A 22,548-nucleotide genomic window follows, 5' to 3' on the forward strand; every position below is an offset into this window, starting at 1 on the left:
GAAAGAAGTTAGAAGTTACAGTATCAGCGTAGAGATTGCACATATAAATAATGTAACAACTGTCCACATTAACACACTTCAACGTTTGAGGGAACAGTTAAGTGAACAAATAAAAGATAAGTGTACAAATTGAAAGGTGGAACACGTGGAAGCATACTTTTCCGATTTAACACAGTTTTTAACTTACCTTTAACAGTTTCTAGATGCTTTAATGGCAAACAATATTTAGACATATGTTCATTTCATTGTTTTAGGTTAGAAGCCCACGAGAAGAACTGCCTCAAGAATAACACCACAGCACACAAGCTCGTCTGCCTGACACGGAGACTCATGACCTGCACTCCTGCCGCCGTTGCTTAACACACGCTACTGCCATCTTTGACCACCAGATGGCAGTAAAATTACATTGTAGAAAGGTTTTATTGAAATGTGCAATTCGGTTTTCAAGGCTTCATTGGTCTTGTAATTGAACATAGTGACGCAATTTGTTCATAAGGGATTGCAAAAAATATTTAATTACATCCCTGTATGTTATTTCAAATAGTATAGTCGAATGTTCTTTCAAAGTTACAAGCTACATTTGGCTTGGTAAAGTCCTTTATAATTGATGACAATGTGGGGGTTTAGAGTGATGTTCTCAGCCAATCTGGCAACCCTTAAAACTCTGCTGTGTGTTTTCCCACATGTGGGAGTTGCGTGAAATCGGACACTTTTTTGTGCGCTGCAGACGATACTTGAGCGGAAAACACACATTTTCTTTACACGTAAAACGTCATGTAACTCTTGCGTCCATATGCATCAGTATTAAACGCGGAGTAGTCGTTCCAGTGCAGCGCGTGGATTTAAAGAAGCCGCGGGATCAGCATCACTTGTCTCCGGTAATGACAAACAGCTTTATTTTAATGCTGCTACATTATGCCATTATGCGATGAAAGCACATACACTGTTTGTTTTGATCTAATTAGGTGTGTACTTATTGGTCATCGGTGTTGTTTGTTTTGCCTGTTGTGAAAAGGGTTATGAAAACGGAATCTCGTGGTTTGGCATCATTGCCTTGATGTTTCGTTTAAAGTTTGAATATGGATTTTATCATGGATACAAACATACGATATACTTGCGATTATGAATTTGTTATTTATTTTGCGTAAAAATGCTTTAAGAGCTTTCAAGGCAATAATGCTAAATTTAGTACATGGTGTCATTAAAATTGTATTCAGATGACAGCCCTTTAAAGCGTGTTGTCACAACCTTGGGATGTTTGAAGGATGTACCTCAAACTGTTTGAAAGTGCTGGATATAAAGTGTATTTCCTATTTTGACGTATTTTCAATTTATTGAATTGAGCGCTTTTCACAATGTGCATTGTTCCAAAGCAGCTTTATTGGAGCAAATAAGAAAAACACAGAAAGGTAAAACACGACACAGTGCACCGTGTTTATAGACCAAGCAAGATCATTCTAATTAATTATATCTAATAAATGCAGTGTCCCGGTGAGCAGGCCAACACTACCCTGCTGTGGCGAGCAACCTTAATTACAATGATAAATAAATGGAGAAAAAAACTCTGGAGATGCCAAGCTCAGCCGGGAGAGCCAGCTCTCCTCTGACGTGTCACAGCTGCACTCAGTGACTCCGACCAAAAGCCACCGAGCAAACCTCCAGGAAGGACAGGAAGAACCCACCAGCCGTGACCAAGGAAGCCCCACCCGCCGAATCCATGCAGGTCAACACCATACAAAAGAGGAACAACCAGAGAAAATAGTAAATGCATAATGTAACTTTATTCCTCTGTGTTCGACATCGACCACAAAACAAGACCAAACCAGACCCACACAGCCCCAACCAACCCAAAATGAAACCACTTTGGGAAAGTGTGTCTGACCCTCGAATTGTATCATGAAGGTGCTACGTATGAGAAAGCTCGACCCCCTATGGTGGATTTAGTTATTCTAGGTGTTATTAGTCTGGAGTTTTGAGATCCTGGAGAGCGTGACAGGTGGTAGTGTGATATAAAGCCTTAAACAGTTTAGCCGCTACCTACTTAACACAGCTTTCAAGTCATTCAAATAATTTTAAAGTCAATACGTTACTTAATGGAAAGAGTGAAGTGAAGAGATGATAAAACTGGGGTTATGTGATCTTGTAAGAACTCTGGCAGCTGCATTCTGAACTAACTGTAGTTTGTTTATTGATGATACATGACAACCAATAAGTAGAGCATTAAAATAATCAAGTCTTGAGGTCACAACTGCATGAAAAAAGCTTTTCTGCGGCAACAACACATAGAATATTTTGTAATTGGCAACATTTCTGAGGTGGAAGATGGCTGTTTGTGTGACGTGATTTTTAAAGACAGGTTGCTGTATAATTTAACGCCTAGGTGTTTAATTGTAACACTGTGTCTATACCAAACATGACATGACGCATGACAACCTGCTCGTTCTTGGTGGGTTTGTAACGTCACGCCAAAATAAAAATGATAATGGGTTCTAATGCGTTTCTAATATCTTTTGTTGCGTCACATCCGGTGCAGACACGGTGTTAAGAGACCATTTTCCTGTTTTTAAAATGTCATATTTACTGTATAGGTATGTTTTGTTTCATTCGGTGAACTACTAACAATATTTCTCCTAAATTCTAAATAAAATATAGTTTCTATTTGCATTTTTTTGCAGAAAATGCGACCTGGATAAACAGGTGAAAATAACAGAAAAGGGGCTCAGTATTTTTCACACCTCAAGTGATGCAAAGAAAACAAGTTCAGATTCCCCTTTAAGCAATACAACTGTCATATTTCTACATGAATTTAGAAAAAGTTCACAAATATTTTTTTTGTGATAATCTGGATTTTGATGACAGTTTTCATGTGTTTCGTCATGCTGTCAGACTTTCACATTTGATGTTGCCTGACTCTACGTTGATCCTAAGGTTTGATGTTGTTAAAATTCAACAAACACTAGACTGAAATGACCACAATACATCTGAAATGCTGATTTGAAATGAAAATTAGGAGTGATCTCTTAATTTTTCCTGCGGCTGTATGTCAGATGTGGGAACAGAACGTGAGAAGCATATTTTTTTTCTCTTTGTTAGATTTACAGTTATGTGAGTTGCATAGCAGACACATGAGCTCACAATTCTGTCCAGTCTTTGTGCCAAACTGTCAGTGTGCGCTTGTGTAATCAGAGGGTCTAGATAGAGTGCTTTTTAATAACATTTTTAAACAGGACTTTGTTTGTCTTTTAAGAAGTGGACTGTGCCTATAATTACCATTTAAGACGAAGTGGATCCTTAATGTTTCTCTTTACATAGAAACACTGCACAGACTGGACAGAAGAATAAACAGACAGTGGTAAATATTTTGTCAGGTTGATGTTTACAACAATATGTACAATATGTTTTGTAGAATAATCATCTTAATTCAGCAGTTTATCAGAAACAGAAAAGGAGATAATTATAATTAACCACACTGTGATCTTTTATAGAAATGTTTGATCCTGATTTAGATGAGCCCAATATCCATATAATACAAGACACGAAGCTAATGAAAATGAGAAAACTGTCAGGTCTGGTGTTTGATTCTGATTGGTTGAGCCGCGCTCTAAGACGTTATAAAATACCCTAATTTATAACTGCAAACCACCTTACATAGCCCAAGGTTAGGGTATGACTGGGTCTTAGGTAGCACAGGAATATTTGTGGCCAAAGCCAACAAAACATTGTCTCTGCTGACAAGACGTCCTATTTGTACTCGGTGTGAATGAACACTCTGTTTTTCTTTTAGGACAAAAATCATTAAGATAAAAAACTAAAGATCATGTTCCTTGAAGATACTTTGTAAATTCCCTACCGTAAAAATATCAAAACTTTTTCTAGTGAGGGGATGCTGCTAAATCGCTAACAAAAATGGCAAGAAATACCTCTACAAACATCACTCGCTGCTGCCGCTCTTTGTGAATTACCCGCTCAAGCCTGAAAGGCTTTCTTCTTTCAGTTTCATCTGCTCTCCACAATGTCATTGCAGTGGTGAGCCCATATAGAGAGTTAAAACAAACCGGTTTCTTCTTAGCAACAGCCTTCTACAGTGCCTCTGATGGACAGCTTTAAAGACCATTTTTCCAACCTGTTCTTGGACCCTTTGATTCCAGAGTTTTTAATGGTTTACATCTCGGCCAAATATTGTTCTATCCTTACAAACCATGGTGCACATAAATGGAAAAATGGCTTCATTATGTAAAAATCAGTTTTTCTTTCTAGTTGGTTGTGAATGGAGAATAAGGCAATGTACCTGACCACCAATACCAATGAGGATAACAGCTCGTTATATGAGGAGGGATATGAGGGGATGAACCTGTCTAAACTCAACCTCTGTGATGAAGGTAAATGTCCCTCGTTTTCTTTATTCCATTCATAACATTTTTATATCTTTTCCACAACTGATAAATTGACAAATTAACACCTTAATGAATATTATCAAAGCCAATATGATTGGTTTAGAACACAAAAGCAATCTAATAATCCTGCAGTTACAGGTATACCTACCAAATGATTTTCAACATTTTATCAGTACAATATGAGTGTATTTTAATCTTCTCAAACTCTCTCCACATTAATCACATTCTCTTGATAGAATTGTGTGTTTGTGAATTACAAATAACCTGTTTTTCAAAATGGTATTATGATCACCAGTATTGGGTGTTTAGATGAAAGGATTTGAAGTCTGTTTGTCTTCTACAGCAGGTTCAGCACAACATTCATGTAGAAGAAAGGCGGATAGTTGCTGTGGTCAGTTGGGTTCCTTCACTGCAATCAAATATGCCATTGTGTCCCTTTACATTCTTCTACTGCTCACTATATTTGGGCTCTTCATAGCAGGTAGGCATATGTACTTCTCTCTTCCTTTGCTAATTCTTTTTGGTTGTATGGACCAAGCATTTTATTGGTATCAAGGTTTCATTAGAACCCTCTATTTCACTTTTAATCCGATTGCCTGGATCCTTTTTCTTATAAAAATGCCATCAGAAAGATTAGAAATTAGCTATTTGTGCATTTTATTTTCAATGAGATTTTGGGACAAGGTAGTTTCTAAATAAATTACATGATACATCAAACATTTTATTGCAGGAAAATGTACAGTGGAGTTCCTGCAACATTTCAGTAGAACAATCTGATTATTTATAACACACTGTTACAACAGAAAACTTTGAACAAGAAATTGTGCAAAAGAACCAAAACTCCAAGAGGTATAGTAGGGGCGGTGAAATAAAAAAAACCTTGCAAAATCAGGACTGTTCTCATCTGTCTATATACTGTAGTAAATAAACATACCAAGGTTATTACAGCTATATATTACAGAGAGAATACAATCCAAATCTTATCACGTTTTCTGTGTGTAGTCACTACTGCATGTATTGATGATATGACCTTGATGTATATACATATAAAGTAGTACCCAGAGAGGAGCTGGTTCAGATTGTTTATGACTACAGTCTTTCTCCATTATAGATTTGATGAGCATTCTGTATATGTACAAGTTGAGCTTCAGTTTACACTCTTAAAGTCTAGGTAACATATGTTCTTTTAGGCCCTACTTTGGGTAATCGAGTGTCCAACAACAAGTTTATCTACATACAATGTGTAAAAACACTTTAATTTCGTAATTATATGCAGTTATTCGTACCCTTATTCTTGAGTGACTCTCAAATGATTCGTTCCGCGATTCGCCCGTCTAGGCCCCTCCTACCCGGTAACCTCGTGTCATGTGATTGGTCAGATGGTTTAGTCTGTTGTGATTGGTCAAACGCGTTCATCATTTGTCGCAAAGTGAACGCCTACCATCATTACAGGATTAAGGTTTACATGTGTTTGGATCTCTTTATATATATGTGTAGATAGAGATGGCGGCGATTTTACCGTACCAGTTTGAGCCCGAGTCTGACGAGGAAGAAGACGCTAATCCTCCACAAACTCCACCACGACTGGAGCAGGATGATAGTCAGTGGCAGGTGACAACTCTTGTCATAAAAACTCTCAGTGTGACAACATTCATGTTGTGTTTTGCTTATCAATGAAGTAAATTATTATTTTTCTTAAAATACGTTAGTAATACTATTATTTCGTCTAATTGTGCGTTGTCATGGTACATAGAGCATTTAAAAAAGTCGACGTTCACCCAAATATATCTATATAGGTGCACGTGCGGCAAATGCGTCAAACTGCAAAGCGAGGATGAATATATTTGCTGCCAGGAAGTGCAACAGGTTGTTTACAAATTACTATGAATCAATTTTTTATGAAAAATATTTTCTATCGTTTAACAAAATAATTTCATAAAACATTCAATTAAGTTCATAAACGTTTAAAGTATTTGGAGAATGAATTCATCCTTCTGCAGATCCCAGTAAGAAAAAGAACATTTACAATTCTCTTGTAACAGTATTATACATGGACTAGTTGACACGCCATACAGTGTACCTTGTTCGTATCTTCAGATGTTATTACAATACAGATAATACTCGACTTTGTTCTTGAAACAAATACTTTGAGAATTCATGGATTGAACAATTAAATCAGCAGAGTAAGTAGTAAGATAAACAAACTGTAACACCCCAGAAATAACGCTACATGCTAATGTTAGCGTTATATGCATTAGCTAAACACAGACATAAGGTACGAAAATATTTCTTGAAGTTCAGACAAATATCAAAAGTCACACTTACAGGTTGGGACTCGGTGGAGCTAAAAGGTCCAAATAGAGTTGGTATTGCCCCTCTCACAAGGATAATCGTTTCACATATCCTGCACTGAACGCGCCAAGATTATCAAAGCAATCATCTGTGAAATGACGCGCACACAGTTAAACCCTTGTGTTATACTCCTTCGGTATTCTTTGAAAAATGAATCGTAACCATTTTTCCCTCAGACGTTCTTCCTTTGGTAGCTGAAATAAGAAGGGCTTAGTTTCTGATGGACTTTTCTGTCCTTCGTGGTCAAAAATTGAAGAGAAAGGCAGCTCAAATAACTCTAACAAATGTTGAAGTTTATTGATCAGAAACAGCGCGGGCTGGGTTGTCTCGACACAGTGTCTTACAAATAGAATCAACCCAGTGTGTCATTCTAACAACATATTTATAGTGTGTATGTGAGGGTGTATCTTCTTTCTTCAGGCGGTGCCTCCCTCTCTTGATTCAATCAGCTTCGTTCTCCTTTGTCTGCAAACATCATATGACACCCCACAACACCCAAATTCTGCATAGCTAAGTACTCAGATAATAATATGTGTGTGCATGCACTTCTTTGTTCCAACTTTGGTCTTTGACCCTTTAAATTATTGTCTGCACTCACATTCCTAGAGGTACCAATCTGCATTATCTGCTTCCCCCAATCTTTGTACACAAGGCTACACACACACACACACATCCTATAGCAAACACATTCCAATCAGCCCTTAACTCCTCAGAGTTTTCTGCCTAAACATTCTCATTAAAACACACACATATCATGTTCATCAAAACTGTATTAAAGAATAAACATTTAAACGTACTAAACCTTATTAAAAAACTCCTTCATTTCACACCGTAGAACACAGACACTAGACATGATACACACACATCACGAACAAGCGACAGTGTTTGGGGGAGGAGACATAAGTTTTCCCGGCAGTCTCAGCAACACGTTTATGTATAGTGACGTAGATATGCATCCACTGCTCGTTTGTGTGATTCAGAGTCGACTCTCATTTTTATAAGCAAATAACTTTGTTATTTATTCACCTTCGAACTTACAACTTGGCAGACAGCTTACTTTCAAACACGGCAATATAACAGACTGCATGAAACGTCATTTTCATGATCTCATGTTAAGTACTCTTTAAGTCACTCCAGCTACTGGTTTGATAAATACGAAGAGCTAGATATGTTAGATAACATTATGTATTTGATGTATATATTACATGATTATTAATATATTATATATATATATATTATATATATTACAGCTTTCCTGTAGCTCAGTGGTTAGAGCATTGCGTTAACAACGCAAGGTTGTGGGTTCGATCCCAGGGGATTGCAAATACCTATAAAAGATGTTTAGGATAAAGCAATGTAAGTCGCTTTGGATAAAAGCGTCTGCCAAATGCCTAAATGTAAATGTAAATGTATTTGTTTGTTGCAACAAAACCTACCCTTCAATTCATACAATCGCATACAAGTCATTTGTCACTTCAAGTAGGACCCATAGGAGATTATAAGCGCCCCCTCAGGCAGAAGTCCTTGCCACGTGAACTATTTCCTTAATGTTTTTTGGGGTTTGATCTGTGAGATAATCACAAGTTGATGAATAATAATGCTTGAATCCCAAGAAACACACATGCTAATCAAATGTAGACCTTTCATTTTGAACCTCAACTCTAGGTTTTGGCTCCTTGTCATTAACCTTTTCTCAGCATTTGATTTTCTCCTCTTGCTTCACGTGTTGCAGTTGTGTTTGCTGCCATGGCAAAGAGGTATGTCAGAGAAATATCTGTGTAATAACTGCTGAAGCTTCTCTCTCCTGCAAGGAGTTTCTTTAACCTCTCATTGGTACCTTTAAGATTACTTGTACTTGACCAACCTTTCTTTTTGGGAACTACTTTGTTAAAGCCCTATAAGGTTCAGTCCAAGAGAAATTAGAATATATGGCTTCATGAGAATGGACACATTTTCTGTCATCATAATCTAAATGAGGGTCATTTTCCAAAATCTGGTACTTCATTTCTTTGAATGAATGTCTGAAGAAGAAATAATGTTGAAACTAGAAATGTATCTTTTTCCTTCTATCAAAACAACTTCATTGAGCATAACCATTACAGTGTCCTTTTGGCACCGAGTACTTTTCAAAATGATCGGGTCGAGGCACATTAACTTACTCTTAAAAGTTTTTTTATAACATTATATATTTCTTTGAGTTATAGGGAAATTTGCATGAAGGGAAGTTGTTAATTATGGCCAAAGCACCGATGATGTGAGGAAGAAATCACATTTATGAGAGCTTAACATGCCCAAGGTTGGGTAAGGATCTACCACCTGCACTTGATTATGAAACTCTAGGTATTACCTACTGTCCAGATCTCTATGAGCATACTGAATGTGAGGGACTGTATAGTAGTAGAAGCTCACTCAGGTACTGTGGAGATAAACCGTGTAGGGCTTTAAAGGTAGTCAGTAAGATTTTAAAGTTAAGACATTGCTTATTAGGTAACCAGTGCAATGTTTTTCAGGAACGGGCTAATATGCTCATACTTTTTTGTTCGTTTAAGAACTCTAGCTGCTGCATTTTGAACTAGTTGTAGTTTTTGTAATAAACCTACAGAGCAACCACCTAACAGTGCATTACAATAATCTAGTCTTGACGTCATGAATGTATGAATTAACTTTTCTGCATTTGATAGTGATGTAAATATGACGTAGTTTAGATATATTCTTAAAATGATGGTTTTCAGATGACCGATTATTATTGAATAAAATGCCCAGATTCCTAGCTGATGACACAGGTTTTATTAAGCATCCGTCAATAGTTAAGCAGTATTCTTGGTTGTTAGTTATGGCGGTTTTAGGTCCAATAAGTAACACTTCTGCTTTGTCCGAGTTTAGCAATGAAAAGTTGTTACTCATCCAGTTTTTTATATCAACTATGCATTCCACTATTCTGGTGATCTGGTGTGTTTCGTGAGGCCTTGAGGGGAGAGAAGAACATGTTTTACGAACTGACTTTAAAATAACAATCAAAGATAGTTAAGATCGTTCCAGATTTATTTAATTATTCTGCCATTTGTTCTACACACATTGATCATAAAGCCTGTAGATCTGCACACATGCACACTTCTCGAAAACAGCGCTTTCTTTTGGCGAATTAAAATAATTTAAATGGAATTTGTACATATTTAGACTTACGGGCAGCGAATGTTGCTTGTCCAAACGTCATAATAACAATTAACTGTTTCTAAGGCTGCAATTCCAACAACCCAACTTTGCAATGCTGATAGCTTATGTTTGTTGGAACGATTGTTTTGGGAAAGCAATGTATCATTGAACTATGCTGTCAACGTTGGAACTTGCAACCATAGTTGGGAAACAATCCTTTTGGGCTGGTTGGTTAACACCTTCAATCTACCATTGCTCCATGGCCATTTCATAGGTGAGTTTGTTCTGGGGTTCTGCCTTCTTTCTCCACATCTAAAACCACAACAACAACAGGATATGAGTGAAATACACCCAACGTACTGAAGCAGATTGGTGTCAAAGACAACCTGGAAGAAGGAAAATCGCATGTTTTCAGACAAGTTTTCAATAGCCATAAAATGAAGAGAGAGAGTTAAAATCAGGTAATCTAAATATCATTTGTCTTTCGTTTATACTGGAATGACTATTACATATTTTGATTAAAGTTTCACAACAGCTGAAAGAAAACTATATTTGAAGGGATAAAGCACCTATTGAGATGGCTCCAATTCGTCTTTGTTTTCCCTTTTTTAGAGACTATAAGGCCCATAGTGAAGACTAATTATGCCAATGAAATGTTGTATCTAATATGCATTTGCTATTGCAGTAGGGGGTCTGAATTCTATTTCATTTGTGTGAAAAGTGCATTTTTTTTGTTCGGTTGTATAAGATGGCAACAAACCACCTGATTATAATCAAGATTTGTATGATCCTGTTTAATTAATGTCATTTAATAAATAATAATGAATGTCACCAGCATAAATTTGCTATAGAGACTGGAGTTAATCATTTCCATCTTCACATGTGGAAAGCGATGAACTTTTAGAAGTCATACTATGCGGCAGACATTGTTTCCAAACCTTCCCAACATTTTGGATGACTCTCTAATCTGACGCAATCATTTCAGCTGTTGCTAAAGTTTCTATAAGATGATGAGTTCAAGCATATGTGTTTGATTAGGAAAACATTTATAATATGTACTGTTTTGCTGCTATGGGTCTTCCAGGAGCAGGGTTGAGATCATTCCTTTGCTCTATACAATTGTTGTCTTGTGAAAACTGACCATGACATTACACTACAATAATGTGTTGAAGGTCCGTTTTTGTCTTGTTAGTTGTACAGTAGGGAATAATGCACACACATCTTTCAGGTCATAAACAGAGATGGAATCAGTTGAGAATTTCCAGTATGTACCACACAAAAAAGTTGTAGATAAATGACTCACAGCCCTCTTGAGGTCGTACACATACTGTAAGAGCACTAGATCAAACCTCGCACTTTTGTGTTCTCTGCATATTTGTTTTTACCCTCATGGCCAGAGGAGTTTAGGTTATTTAAGCATCTGTAGTGATTTTACTAAATTCATGCCAATTCCCTGCACATGTGAGTTCAATGAGATGCATGTTTCTTCTCTCAAGATTACTGAACTGAGGTTCACAGAGCTGAACCTGAGCAGAATAACATCTGTATAACCTTACATCTGCACTGTTGTATATTTCACTGGTTTGCACTCTATCTGCCATTACCTATCTTTTTTTTATATCCCTGCTCGTAACGGTTGTATTTGACAAATATGTATAATATTTATTTATCTGTATTTTTTATATAAATATTATATATATTTTTCAATCCTATATGTACATGTGGAAAGAATTAAAAATAAAGCAGACTTTGATGTTGATAAGACAAACCTGAAATTTATAAATATTATATAACAACAGTGATACCTGCATGAAATTATGCATCAAATGACAAATGAATGTAACATACACAGAATGTCAGCAATTGTGCTAAGCTGTCACTCCTCTTGTGCACATCTTGTTTCGATACAGTCTCTATGAAGGTGGTCCAGTCTGTTATGTTGGTCACTCGCTTAAAGCTTGTTTCAGAAAGCCTTAGCTTCTCAGCTGTAAACACTATCCAAGAGGTTTAACACAAGGTCTTAACCACAAGGACAACTTGAACAGGGCATTTCACAGCGGTATGAGTGTCACAAAACATCGCTCTGGATCAATGTATCGATTACATTATTAACGATATGATGCATCGATGCCACATAAAAAATAATTGATACGAGGTACCTTTATTGGACACTCTCCCCTTTCCATTCCTCAAATAATGTCTGTCTAAGTGTATTTGTTGTTAGTGTGTTGTTGTGAAGGTGTGCAATTTAACATTCATTTGACCTATTTTGGTTGCATTTGTGAGTTAATTAAAATGTAACTGCTTGTGTAAACTAGACAAGTAATATTGAAATATTGATACATTAATCCAATCAAATAGTAATTTTGTCCTGAAAATTCTGAGGCATTATCGACAAATATCGCATTGCTGGTGGAGAAAAATTATATCACATAGTATTGTGATGAACTGTCCTATTCATACCACTACTGAAAAGTGGATCCACAGTGGATGATGAAGTACCGGAAGGGATTATTAGGTGGTGTAGTTCATTAAAAGAGTTTTCTGCTGAAGATTTGGAATGAACAACATTTTGTATGTTCGGCATAATAGGACACCACAGTTTATTCTATGCGGCCAAATCTTTTTCCGTCCCGTTTTTTATTACCTTACAATCAGAATTGGTGTGTCAACAATACCTCTCTTTGTAAATCTCTTGAAGAAATCTCTGTCTCGTTCAGTGTCAAAGTCTCGGGAATCCTCGGAGAGGCAGAAGGCTCTGCTGGAGAACGTGACTCATCTGGGAGAGCGCGCTGAGACCTTGCAGAGATCTCTTAGCCAGCTTCCCTCTCAGAGCGACCTTCTGGAGAACATCTGGAAGCTAGAAAACCTCTTCAACAACCAAAGTGAACAGCTGCATCAACTAGGTAATCGCTGAAAACACAATGGTTCTTTTAAAAAACTAACTGTAATACTATAATGACTTTCTTCAACCTTAATTTCTGAAGTATCACATTAATTGTGCTGTAGTTACTGTGACCAGAACAGCTGCTACAGTCACTATTAGTCCTTCTCTAAAATAGTGAATGGAAAGGAACATTTTCAACAAAACATTTGATGAACAGATGTCCTTCAATGATCACACTGCAAAGACAATGCGGTCATGCCGATATGCCTTATTCAACATTAGAAAGATCAGACCCTATCTCACTGAGCATGCGGCACAACTTCTTGTCCAGGCCCTGGTAATCTCAAGGTTGGACTACTGCAATGCTCTCCTTGCTGGTGTTCCTGCAAAGGCGATCAAACCACTCCAGCTGGTTCAGAATGCAGCAGCACGCCTCGTCTTCCATGTGACACCCCTTTTCTTCTCTCTCCACTGGCTACCAGTTGAAGCCCGTATCAGATTCAAGTCACTAATGCTTGCCTACAGGACCATAACTGGATCTTCCCCGGCATACTTTCACACCCTCCTACACTCCTACATCCCATCAAAATCCGGTCGGTCCGGTCAACCACATCGCTACTTAAACTACATAACTACTTAAAACTCATCTCTTTTGTGAATACTTGACAGACAAATGAAGAAGAAACACTAACGCTCTCTATTTCTCTCAACAGCTATTGTTCTGGATTTTGTTGAAACTAGTAACTTTGTATTAGCAACTGTTGTGTTATTGCTCCTGAATGACATATCGCTTATTGCTCCTTAACCTCTTTGTAAGTCGCTTTGGATAAAAGCGTCTGACAAATTGCTAATTGTAAATGTTAATTAGGCTAATTGCTAGGGTGCATAATTGGACTGTGGAAGAGCCGTAGGTGGCCTGCTAAGTCCAAATTTATCTTATTACAAAGCCATGGGCATATCGGAGTCTGAAGAGAAGCATCTGAAGCTATTCCCCCTTCTCTCAGACTCTGTGACAGATGGCTTAGACGTTTGATCAGCCACAAACTCATTGAATATTTCACATGAATATGTGCTACTTTCGTAGAATGAGTAGATATGTATTAGATTAATCAGATTTGTATCCAAATGTTTTCAAATTTTCGAATTATTCAGTGTGAACAAGTTAGTTAGAATTCATGTTATGTATACATGAAATAAATTCAATATTTGGATTTTTGACATACTTTTGAAGATGCCTCATTTAATTCAACATATATGGCCTTCAAGAGTTGAGCTCGCTTTATGAATTAAGAAATCTTATGGTGCTTTTTAAAAGGCTTTAAATGTCCAGTCAGTAGATTTTAGGGGTATCACTCCACCCCTCCCTTTCGAAGCACTACGGTGGCTCTCACAGGGGAAGATGTCGTCACGTTTTCACTTCTTTGCCAAAGAGTAGAGATGCACAATATGTACATTTTGGCCGATAACTGAAAATTCTTTAACATTGGAAGCAAATAACCAATATATAGTATCTAAATATTAATATAAAATTCCCTACGACTGAAAGAGGCACAACGTGGACAACTGCTTTTATTAGAAAACATTGACTGCAGAAAACAAGGTATCCATTAGTTCGGTTTTTCCCGTGATGTTCATGTACAAAACCTATTTTACACTTTTACTAAAAATACACAAATTATGTTCTTCCAGAGGAACCCAGAAAATATGTTTTAATAGCCACATGTCTAACAATTCTCAAGAAAGAAAGCATTTAGACAGCAGTCTGATTCAAACAGTATGCTTTTGTTCCTATAATTTACACATTCATAAATGTCACGGACTCGAGGCAAGAACCCAATTGCAAGGCAGACAGGAGGTGGACGAAGGGGTTAACAAAGGTATTTATTATAACACAAAACAGGCAAAACAAAACCCACAATGGGAAAACAGGACTTGATAAACTAACAAAAAACAGGACTCTGACTAATTAAAACTAAGAAAACAAATACTAGAAGACTACACTTACTAAACAGAGAACCAGGAACAGGGAACAAGGTGCAAAGAACAGCATACAGGCTCGGTAAGACATACAGCATACATACAATGAACCAGCACAGGACAATGAACACGAGGATGTTTTAAAGGGAGAGAAACCAAGAGGGAACAGGTGCAAGGGATTAACAATCAAGGTAAGCTAATTAACACAAACTAGGAAACAGGAGGGTAGGAACGTTGACGCGACTCGGGGAGAGTATGGAAGGCCACAAGGTCAAAAACATCTCTCCCCACATGAAACAAAGGATTCTGTATGATTCCACCTCTAAACCACGAAATACCTGACAAGGAGAGGTGAAACCATGACATAAATACCTACATACTGTACCTACATCAATAATGTTTTTCTAATAGCAGTGATAGAAGTGCATGATCATGTCAGAAAGACAGTACTGTAACATATTTTATTTGTGAGCAGCGTGCAGCTGAAGAAGTTTAACCAGGGGGAAATGATTTATGATTTATCGGCAGATAATTTATCGTGCATTCCTGCCAAAGAGATAACATATTTACGAAACGCACTCTGTAGAGCAGTTTGTCCGTTTACAGCTACCGTAGAAACCACACAAAAGCGCAGGGACCGGCGCATAAAATATAGTTCATTCTGAGGTAAAAAAAAACATAATACACCTCTGAACACTTATTTTGTATATTATATTGCATTTCTATCAAAAGATCCTCCAAACAAATTACACACTAGTCCTTTTACATAAACTTCAATTTCAGTTGCCGGGGTGAATAAAAAGAACATCAGGTATAAACAAATATAAATAAATGATAAAAAAATATACTCAAATAAAGCAAATATGACTAATGAAGCTCTCTGTTGCTGTGACTTTTGTGAGCAGGTCAGCTGGCGCAGGGCTTGGAGCGGGACATCAGGGCCCTACAAACCGTCTCTGAAAACACCTCCGACTCTGTAGCTCAGCTATGGGACCATCTCGCCATGATCATTGGAACTAGTTCAAGGAACAGCAGCAGTCTGGGAGAGGAGTTAACCTTACCTACCGTCTCTATACGAACCCAACATGAGAAGTTACACACAATGGAGCTAAACGTTGAGACTCTGCAGGAGCGTCTGGAGGAGGTCGGCTGGGCGATACAAACGTTAAATCATTCACTTGGTGGAGATGTTAGCCTGCACCAGATGAAGATCGTTGAACTACAGGAAACGATTGGAAATGTATCCCAAGATGCCAGAAGCACAAGAATCACACAAATACACCTTGAGGAACAGATGAGGAATGAGATTGAGATTCTCAATGTCGTCACAGCAGATCTGAGGCTGAAAGAGTGGGAGCAATCCTTGACCCTCAAAAACTTGACTGTATTAGAAGGTAGGCTTTGATTGTTATCTCAATACCAAGAAAACAAGGTACATTTTGATGCCGGTGCCTGATAGTCACAATTTGGTCAACATGCCGTTACTTTGTGACAACATTCTGACAACGTCTTGGAAAGTATTGTCAACATTTCTTTCATGTTGGCTAAAGTTTCAGAAACTTGGCCACATCCATAAATAACATGATGATTCCCAAGGCGTGGATGGTCATTTTGTTAATGTATTTGATTAAAACGACCAGTAAATTTTATAAATATGATCACGGAAAACAATGTGTGTGACTAATATGTGCATAACTTTCTCCGGCGCACACTTTCTCCTCTGTGCAATCGCATCATTTAAACATAACATCTTGGTTATGGATGTAACCTCAGTTCCCTGATGGAGGAAACGAGACATTGTGTCGAACCGACAGATGGGGTTCGCCCCTTGGAACCTATCAACTTTGACTCTTTTAGAAAAGGCCAATGAAATTGAAGAATTAAATTTGCATGCCGGACTCCACCCCTGGATATCCGGGTATAAAATGGAGACGGTGTGCTACATTCATCTACCTTTAGTTCTGAAGAGCCTGAGAGCCTCTTACGACTGCTGCAGCGGCGGCACGCATTGTTGCAACATTTACATTACATTTAGGCATTTGGCAGACGCTTTTATCCAAAGCGACTTACAGTGCACTTATTACAGGGACAATCCCCCTGGAGCAACGTGGAGTAAAGTGTCTTGCTCAAGGACACACTGGTGGTGGCTGCTGGGATCGAACCAGCAACCTTTTGATTACCAGTTCAGTGGTTTAACCCACTAGACCACCATCTCCAAGAAGGACTCAACGTCTCATTCCCTCCCTCAGGGAACTGAGGTCACATCCGTAACCAAAACATTCCCTTTCTGTAGGTCTCTCGATGTTGTGTCGAACCGACAGATGGCGTTCCTAAAGAAAACGCCACAGCGCTGTGCCGTATCACAATCTCTAGTGAAGCGACGGTGAATGGCCTGGGCGTATCAGACATGAGCGCTTTCGCGAAATTGTAATCTTCCAGTGGATAGGTAGGTAGGGGGTCACAGATCTTTTGAAAAGGTGGGAAGCCTCTGCCTTCGGTCCTCACGGCCGGCAGGCTTGTTTCTCTAACAGCGAGAAGCCGCCCAGTGCCGTAAGGCCAGTAGGTAGGCGCTACTTCCTGAAATGGGGAATGCACTAGAGAGACCACTTCCTACCGTAGGGAGTTAGGGTTAGATGGAACCGCCCGAGTGAGGGCGTTATATTGTTCGGTACCACTAGGTCTGGTTAGATCTATATGTGGATAACTCAGTTGGTACCTGGTCTAAGGGGCAGGGCTGCTCTGCCCAGCCCGCCCGCAGGAGGTGCTTGCTTAGCGATGGATGGAATGGAACTTGGGTTCCTTTTCTGTCGGTCTCTCAACGTTGTGTCGATCCGAAAGATGGGGTTCGCCCTTGAGAACCTATCAACTCTAACTACTATAGAAGAGGCCAATGAAATTTGGCTAATTAAATTTGCATGCCGGTCTCCGCCCCTCGGATATCCGGGTTAAAAGGAAGACGGTGTGCAGCATTCATTTACCTTTTGTTCTTCAGAGCAATCGCTCATGACTAAGGAACTTAAACTAAAAGCTTTAAGACAAATTGCCGGATCTACGACGTGGAGCAGCAGATCGTCCCTATCCTGCAGCGACCTTCCCCTGGGCGTCTCGGCGGGTTCAGAGATTTTTTCATGCGCTTCCTCTTGCACCCCACCTCGCTCTTCTGATCGTTCCCCAACCGACGGTGGCAAACCATCCAGATCCTCAGCCACATATTTGGAAACGCAGAGGTGGGGTGCAGTGTGCAACAGGCACGCACTAGCGGAGTGCTGGCATATCAATTGCCTAGAGTTGGGGGCTGTGCTACTTACACTGAGGAGACTACGGCCTATCGTGCAGGATAAGCACGTGCTGGTCCCTCTAGACAGCAAGGAAGCTGTGGCGTACATTTATCGTCAGGGTGGCGTACTCTCACGAGAGCTAACACGACTTGCTCCCGTGGAGTCAACAGGTGATCCGCTCCCTTCGGGCCACACACATCCCAGGCAACCTGAACCAGACAGCCGACACGCCTCGCGAAGAGTGGCAACTCCACCCTAGTGCTGTCCAGCTCATTGGATGCTGTTCGGGCAGCCCCAGGTAGACCTGTTTGCCTCCCGCGACTGTCCGAGGCCCCCCTCGGCACGGATGCCCTTGCGCAAAACTGACTGCGGTACAAGCGGAAGTACGCCTTCCCCCCAGTGAGCCTCATTGCACATACACAGGACAAGGTCAGGGAAGAGGAGCACCAAGTGTTATTTGATGCGCCGCATTGGCCCAACCACACTTGGTTCTCAGAGCTAATGCTCTTGACATCGACTCCCTCCTGGCCCATTCCCCTGACGAAGGACCTGCTCTCTCAGGGGAAGGGCACGTTCTGGAATCCCAGACAAGTTCTCCGGTCTCCATGTCTGGTCTCTAGACGGGACAAGGAGATCCTGTGAAGGCTACCCCCCTCTGTGGCGGAGACCATCACCCAGGCTAGGGCTCCATCTACTAGGTGGTTATACGCCTATAAATGACGCCTCTTCTCGTCCTGGTGTCTCTCTCAACGAGAAGACCCACGGAGGTGCTCGGTCGGGAACACCCTAGTGCTGTCCAGCTCATTGGATGCTGTTCGGGCAGCCCCAGGTAGACCTGTTTGCCTCCCGCGACTGTCCGAGGCCCCCCTCGGCACGGATGCCCTTGCGCAAAACTGACTGCGGTACAAGCGGAAGTACGCCTTCCCCCCAGTGAGCCTCATTGCACATACACAGTGCAAGGTCAGGGAAGAGGAGCACCAAGTGTTATTTGATGCGCCGCATTGGCCCAACCACACTTGGTTCTCAGAGCTGATGCTCTTGACATCGACTCCCTCCTGGCCCATTCCCCTGACGAAGGACCTGCTCTCTCAGGGGAAGGGCACGTTCTGGAATCCCAGACAAGTTCTCCGGTCTCCATGTCTGGTCTCTAGACGGGACAAGGAGATCCTGTGAAGGCTACCCCCCTCTGTGGCGGAGACCATCACCCAGGCTAGGGCTCCATCTACTAGGTGGTTATACGCCTATAAATGACGCCTCTTCTCGTCCTGGTGTCTCTCTCAACGAGAAGACCCACGGAGGTGCTCGGTCGGGAACATCTTGTCCTTCTTACAGGAGAGACTGTAGACTAACATCTCCCCCCCCACACTGTAGGTGTATGTAGCCGCTATCGCCATTCGTCACGACTCAGTTGAAGGAAAGTCTCTAGGGCAGCACGACCTGGTCACCAGGTTCCTAAGGGGCGCGAGAAGGCGGAATGAGCCACGTCTCCGCTCCATACCCTCTTGGGACCTTAATGTGGTCCTGGCGGGCTACTCTGGGCCCCCCTTTCAAGCCCCTTGGAGGTTCCTATCTTCCTCACCTTTCGAGTAAGACGGCCCTCCTGTGTCCTTCAAGAGGTAGAGGAGCTTCATGCATTCTCTGTGTCCCCTGGTTGCCTTAAATTCGGCCCTGGCAACTCTCACATTATCCTGAGACCCAGGCCTAGATACGATGCCGAAAGTTCCCACGACTCCCTTCCGGGACAAAGTGGTGAACTTGCAGGCGCTCCCCAGTGGGGAGGAAGACCCAACCCCATCCATGTTGTGTCCAGTGTGCGAACTGCTTCTCTACGTGGACCCCACACAGAGCTTTAAGAGCTCTGACCAGCTCTTTTTCTGTTTCGGAGCTGAGTGGGAGGGCTGTCTCCAAACAGAGACTGGCGCAATGAATCATGGAAGGCGTCACGGCGGCATACTGATCACAAGATCTCCCGTGCCCATTGGAAGTGCGGGCTCACTCCACACGGGGTATAGCCACCTCCTGGGCACTGGCCTGATGCGCCTCTCTGTGTCCGGTGTCAGCCCACGTCCTGCGTGGCAACATTTAGGACTGGCATCCGGCGGGCGTATGCCTGCGAAAGCATCTCCCCACCCTCCAGCAGGTTGGGTCAGTGTGCTATCTACCTCCCTTCTTATCCAACCACATGGTAAAGAACAGGCATCCCATCCACCTCCCTTCTTACCCAACCACATGGTTAAGAACAGGAATCCCATCCATCACTAAGCAAGCACCCCCTGGGAGTCGGCTGGGCAGAGCAGCCTTCCCCCTTAGGCCGGGAGAACATATGAACTATCACAGATAGCTCTAACCGGACCTAGTGCTACCGGACGTCTGTAATGCCCCCTCCGTGGGCTGTTCCGTCTGATGTATCCTCATGAGATGGTTCCCACTCCTGGTAACCCATGACCTCCCCCAGGTGGATCTCAACCAAGCAGTTAACTATTCAGTCCGCATGTCCCATGCGATCTCCCCCAATGGCGAGACCATATCTATATCCACTATATTCCTCCCCCTGGGTAGGAAGTGGCATCTGCAGCGCATCCCTAATTAAGGAAGTTATTTAGGGATAGTCTTTCCCCAAGCAATCAGACTCTAAAACTCTTGACTTTCACAATCCACTCATTAGCACTGCACTTTATCACCCAATAGCATGCACAACTTTATACATTGTCGTACTGTAATACACAATACATACCAATCACTGCACACTACACACATTGTGTGTACATTCACTGCTATTTATTTTGTTATTTGTAAATTATGTGTCATTATCCTGTGTACACTACACACATTGTGTACATTTGCTGCTGTGTATGATTATTATGTATATTACATAATTTGTTGTATTCTGGTGTAAAACTTGTACAGAAATGTTTACTGTGTAAATGTGTACTAGAAATGTCTGTCATACTGCCATGTTGGTTGGAATTGCACCCATGTTTTTCAACTACTGTTGCACCTGTGTATATGGTTGAGTGACAATAAAGGAATTTGATTTGAGTTGAAGTTGTGCTCACCCGGTGTAAACCCGATCCAGACGGCCACTCGCCAGTAGAGAGCTAAGGCCTCTGTCCGTGAAAGGTTACCGGTCAGGGTGTACACATCTTTCTCCAAGAAAGCACTGGGACCCCCCGACCAAAACACTGGAAGGTAACAGTTTCGTGAAAATCTTGTGCTGACACGCCCAGGCCTGTAACCGGGGCTTCGCTAGAGATTGTGACACAATACAAGTCGAGACGTGTCCCTTATGTCACAACACGTATCGTATTCTGCTGTAGTCCTGAGAGGCTCTCAGGCTCTTCAGAACAAGAGGTAAATGAATGCTGCACGGCGTCTTCCTTTTATACCGGATATCCGGGGGCAGAGACCGGCATGCAAATTTCATTACCCAAATCTCATTGGCCATTTCTATAGTAGTCAGAGTTGATTCTCAAGGGCGAACCCCATCTGTCGGGTCGACACAACGTCTCGTTCCCTCCATCAGGGAACTGAGGTTACAGACATAACCGAGACGTTACTGTGTTATGTATGCCCTTGGCTTTGAATCTAAATATGTGGCATCCTGACAGGAAGTTAGAAATAAATAGTTTGGTATGTGTATGTATTATTGCTTTTGTAGTGTTAATCATTTTCATAAAATTGTTATGAGAATTAATATATGGCTACAATAGTATAACTCAAAGCACAAGTTATTATAAATTACAATATGATGTACTCTCTAAAATTTTATTTTAAATTGAATTTGTTTTGCTTTATTTGTTTTGAAAATATTAAAACGGGTTATGCCAGTATACATTTACATTTAGTCATTTAGCAGACGCTTTTATCCAAAGCGACTTACAGGTGGAAAAAATTGTCCGTAGGGTGTGAGTGCGTGAGTGAATGAGTGAGTGTGTGTGCCCTGCGATGGGTTGGCACTCCATCCAGGGTGTATCCTGCCTTGATGCCCGATGACTCCTGTGATAGGCACAGGCTCCCCGTGACCCGAGGTAGTTCGGATAAGCGGTAGAAAATGGAATGGAATGGACTTAAAGGTGGGGTAGGCAATGGAAGCAATTGGGACAGCATAAGTAGTTTTTTTTTAAAGAGCAGAAAAGAAAATAGAATCAGAACAGATCAGTTAGATGTTGACGGAAGAGATGTGTTTTCAGATGTTTCTTAAAGATGGCTACAGAATCTGCAGATCTTGTAGCAGCAGGCAGATTATTCCACATAGGTTGAACCGATCCGGAGAAGGTGCGCGAGAGAGATTTTTTTACCTTTATGGGATGACAAAACAAGACGTTGTTCATTTAAAGAGCATAGGGATCTGGCGGGTACATATGTCTGCAGTAGCGAGGGAAGATAACCAGTGGTGGTCTTGTAGGCCAGGAGCAGATTCTTGAATGTGATGCGAGCGACTATAGGGAGTCAATGTAGCTTAATGAAGAGAGGAGTGACGTGTGCTCTCTTCGGTTCATTAAAGATA

The 22,548-nt window shown here is 40.9% G+C and overlaps 1 protein-coding gene across 6 annotated transcripts in view; it reads left to right on the forward strand.

Annotated features, from left to right (window-relative positions):
* The window catches only part of scara5 (scavenger receptor class A, member 5 (putative)), a 53,017-nt gene that overhangs the window by 14,094 nt on the left and 16,375 nt on the right, over positions 1–22,548 (forward strand). For 4 of the 6 annotated variants that reach the window (XM_056763616.1, XM_056763615.1, XM_056763621.1 and 1 more), the window contains 5 exons: positions 255–878; positions 4,258–4,379; positions 4,738–4,875; positions 12,620–12,805; positions 15,669–16,157. In XM_056763616.1, coding sequence (XP_056619594.1) covers positions 4,268–4,379; positions 4,738–4,875; positions 12,620–12,805; positions 15,669–16,157 — 925 coding nt within the window. In that variant the 5' untranslated portion in view covers positions 255–878; positions 4,258–4,267. The remainder of the gene's footprint in view (positions 1–254; positions 879–4,257; positions 4,380–4,737; positions 4,876–12,619; positions 12,806–15,668; positions 16,158–22,548) is intronic. The other 2 variants (XM_056763617.1, XM_056763620.1) reach the window with 1 other exon arrangement.

The sequence above is a fragment of the Triplophysa dalaica genome, chromosome 13, assembly GCF_015846415.1.
Source record: "Triplophysa dalaica isolate WHDGS20190420 chromosome 13, ASM1584641v1, whole genome shotgun sequence".
NCBI lineage: Eukaryota > Metazoa > Chordata > Actinopteri > Cypriniformes > Nemacheilidae > Triplophysa > Triplophysa dalaica.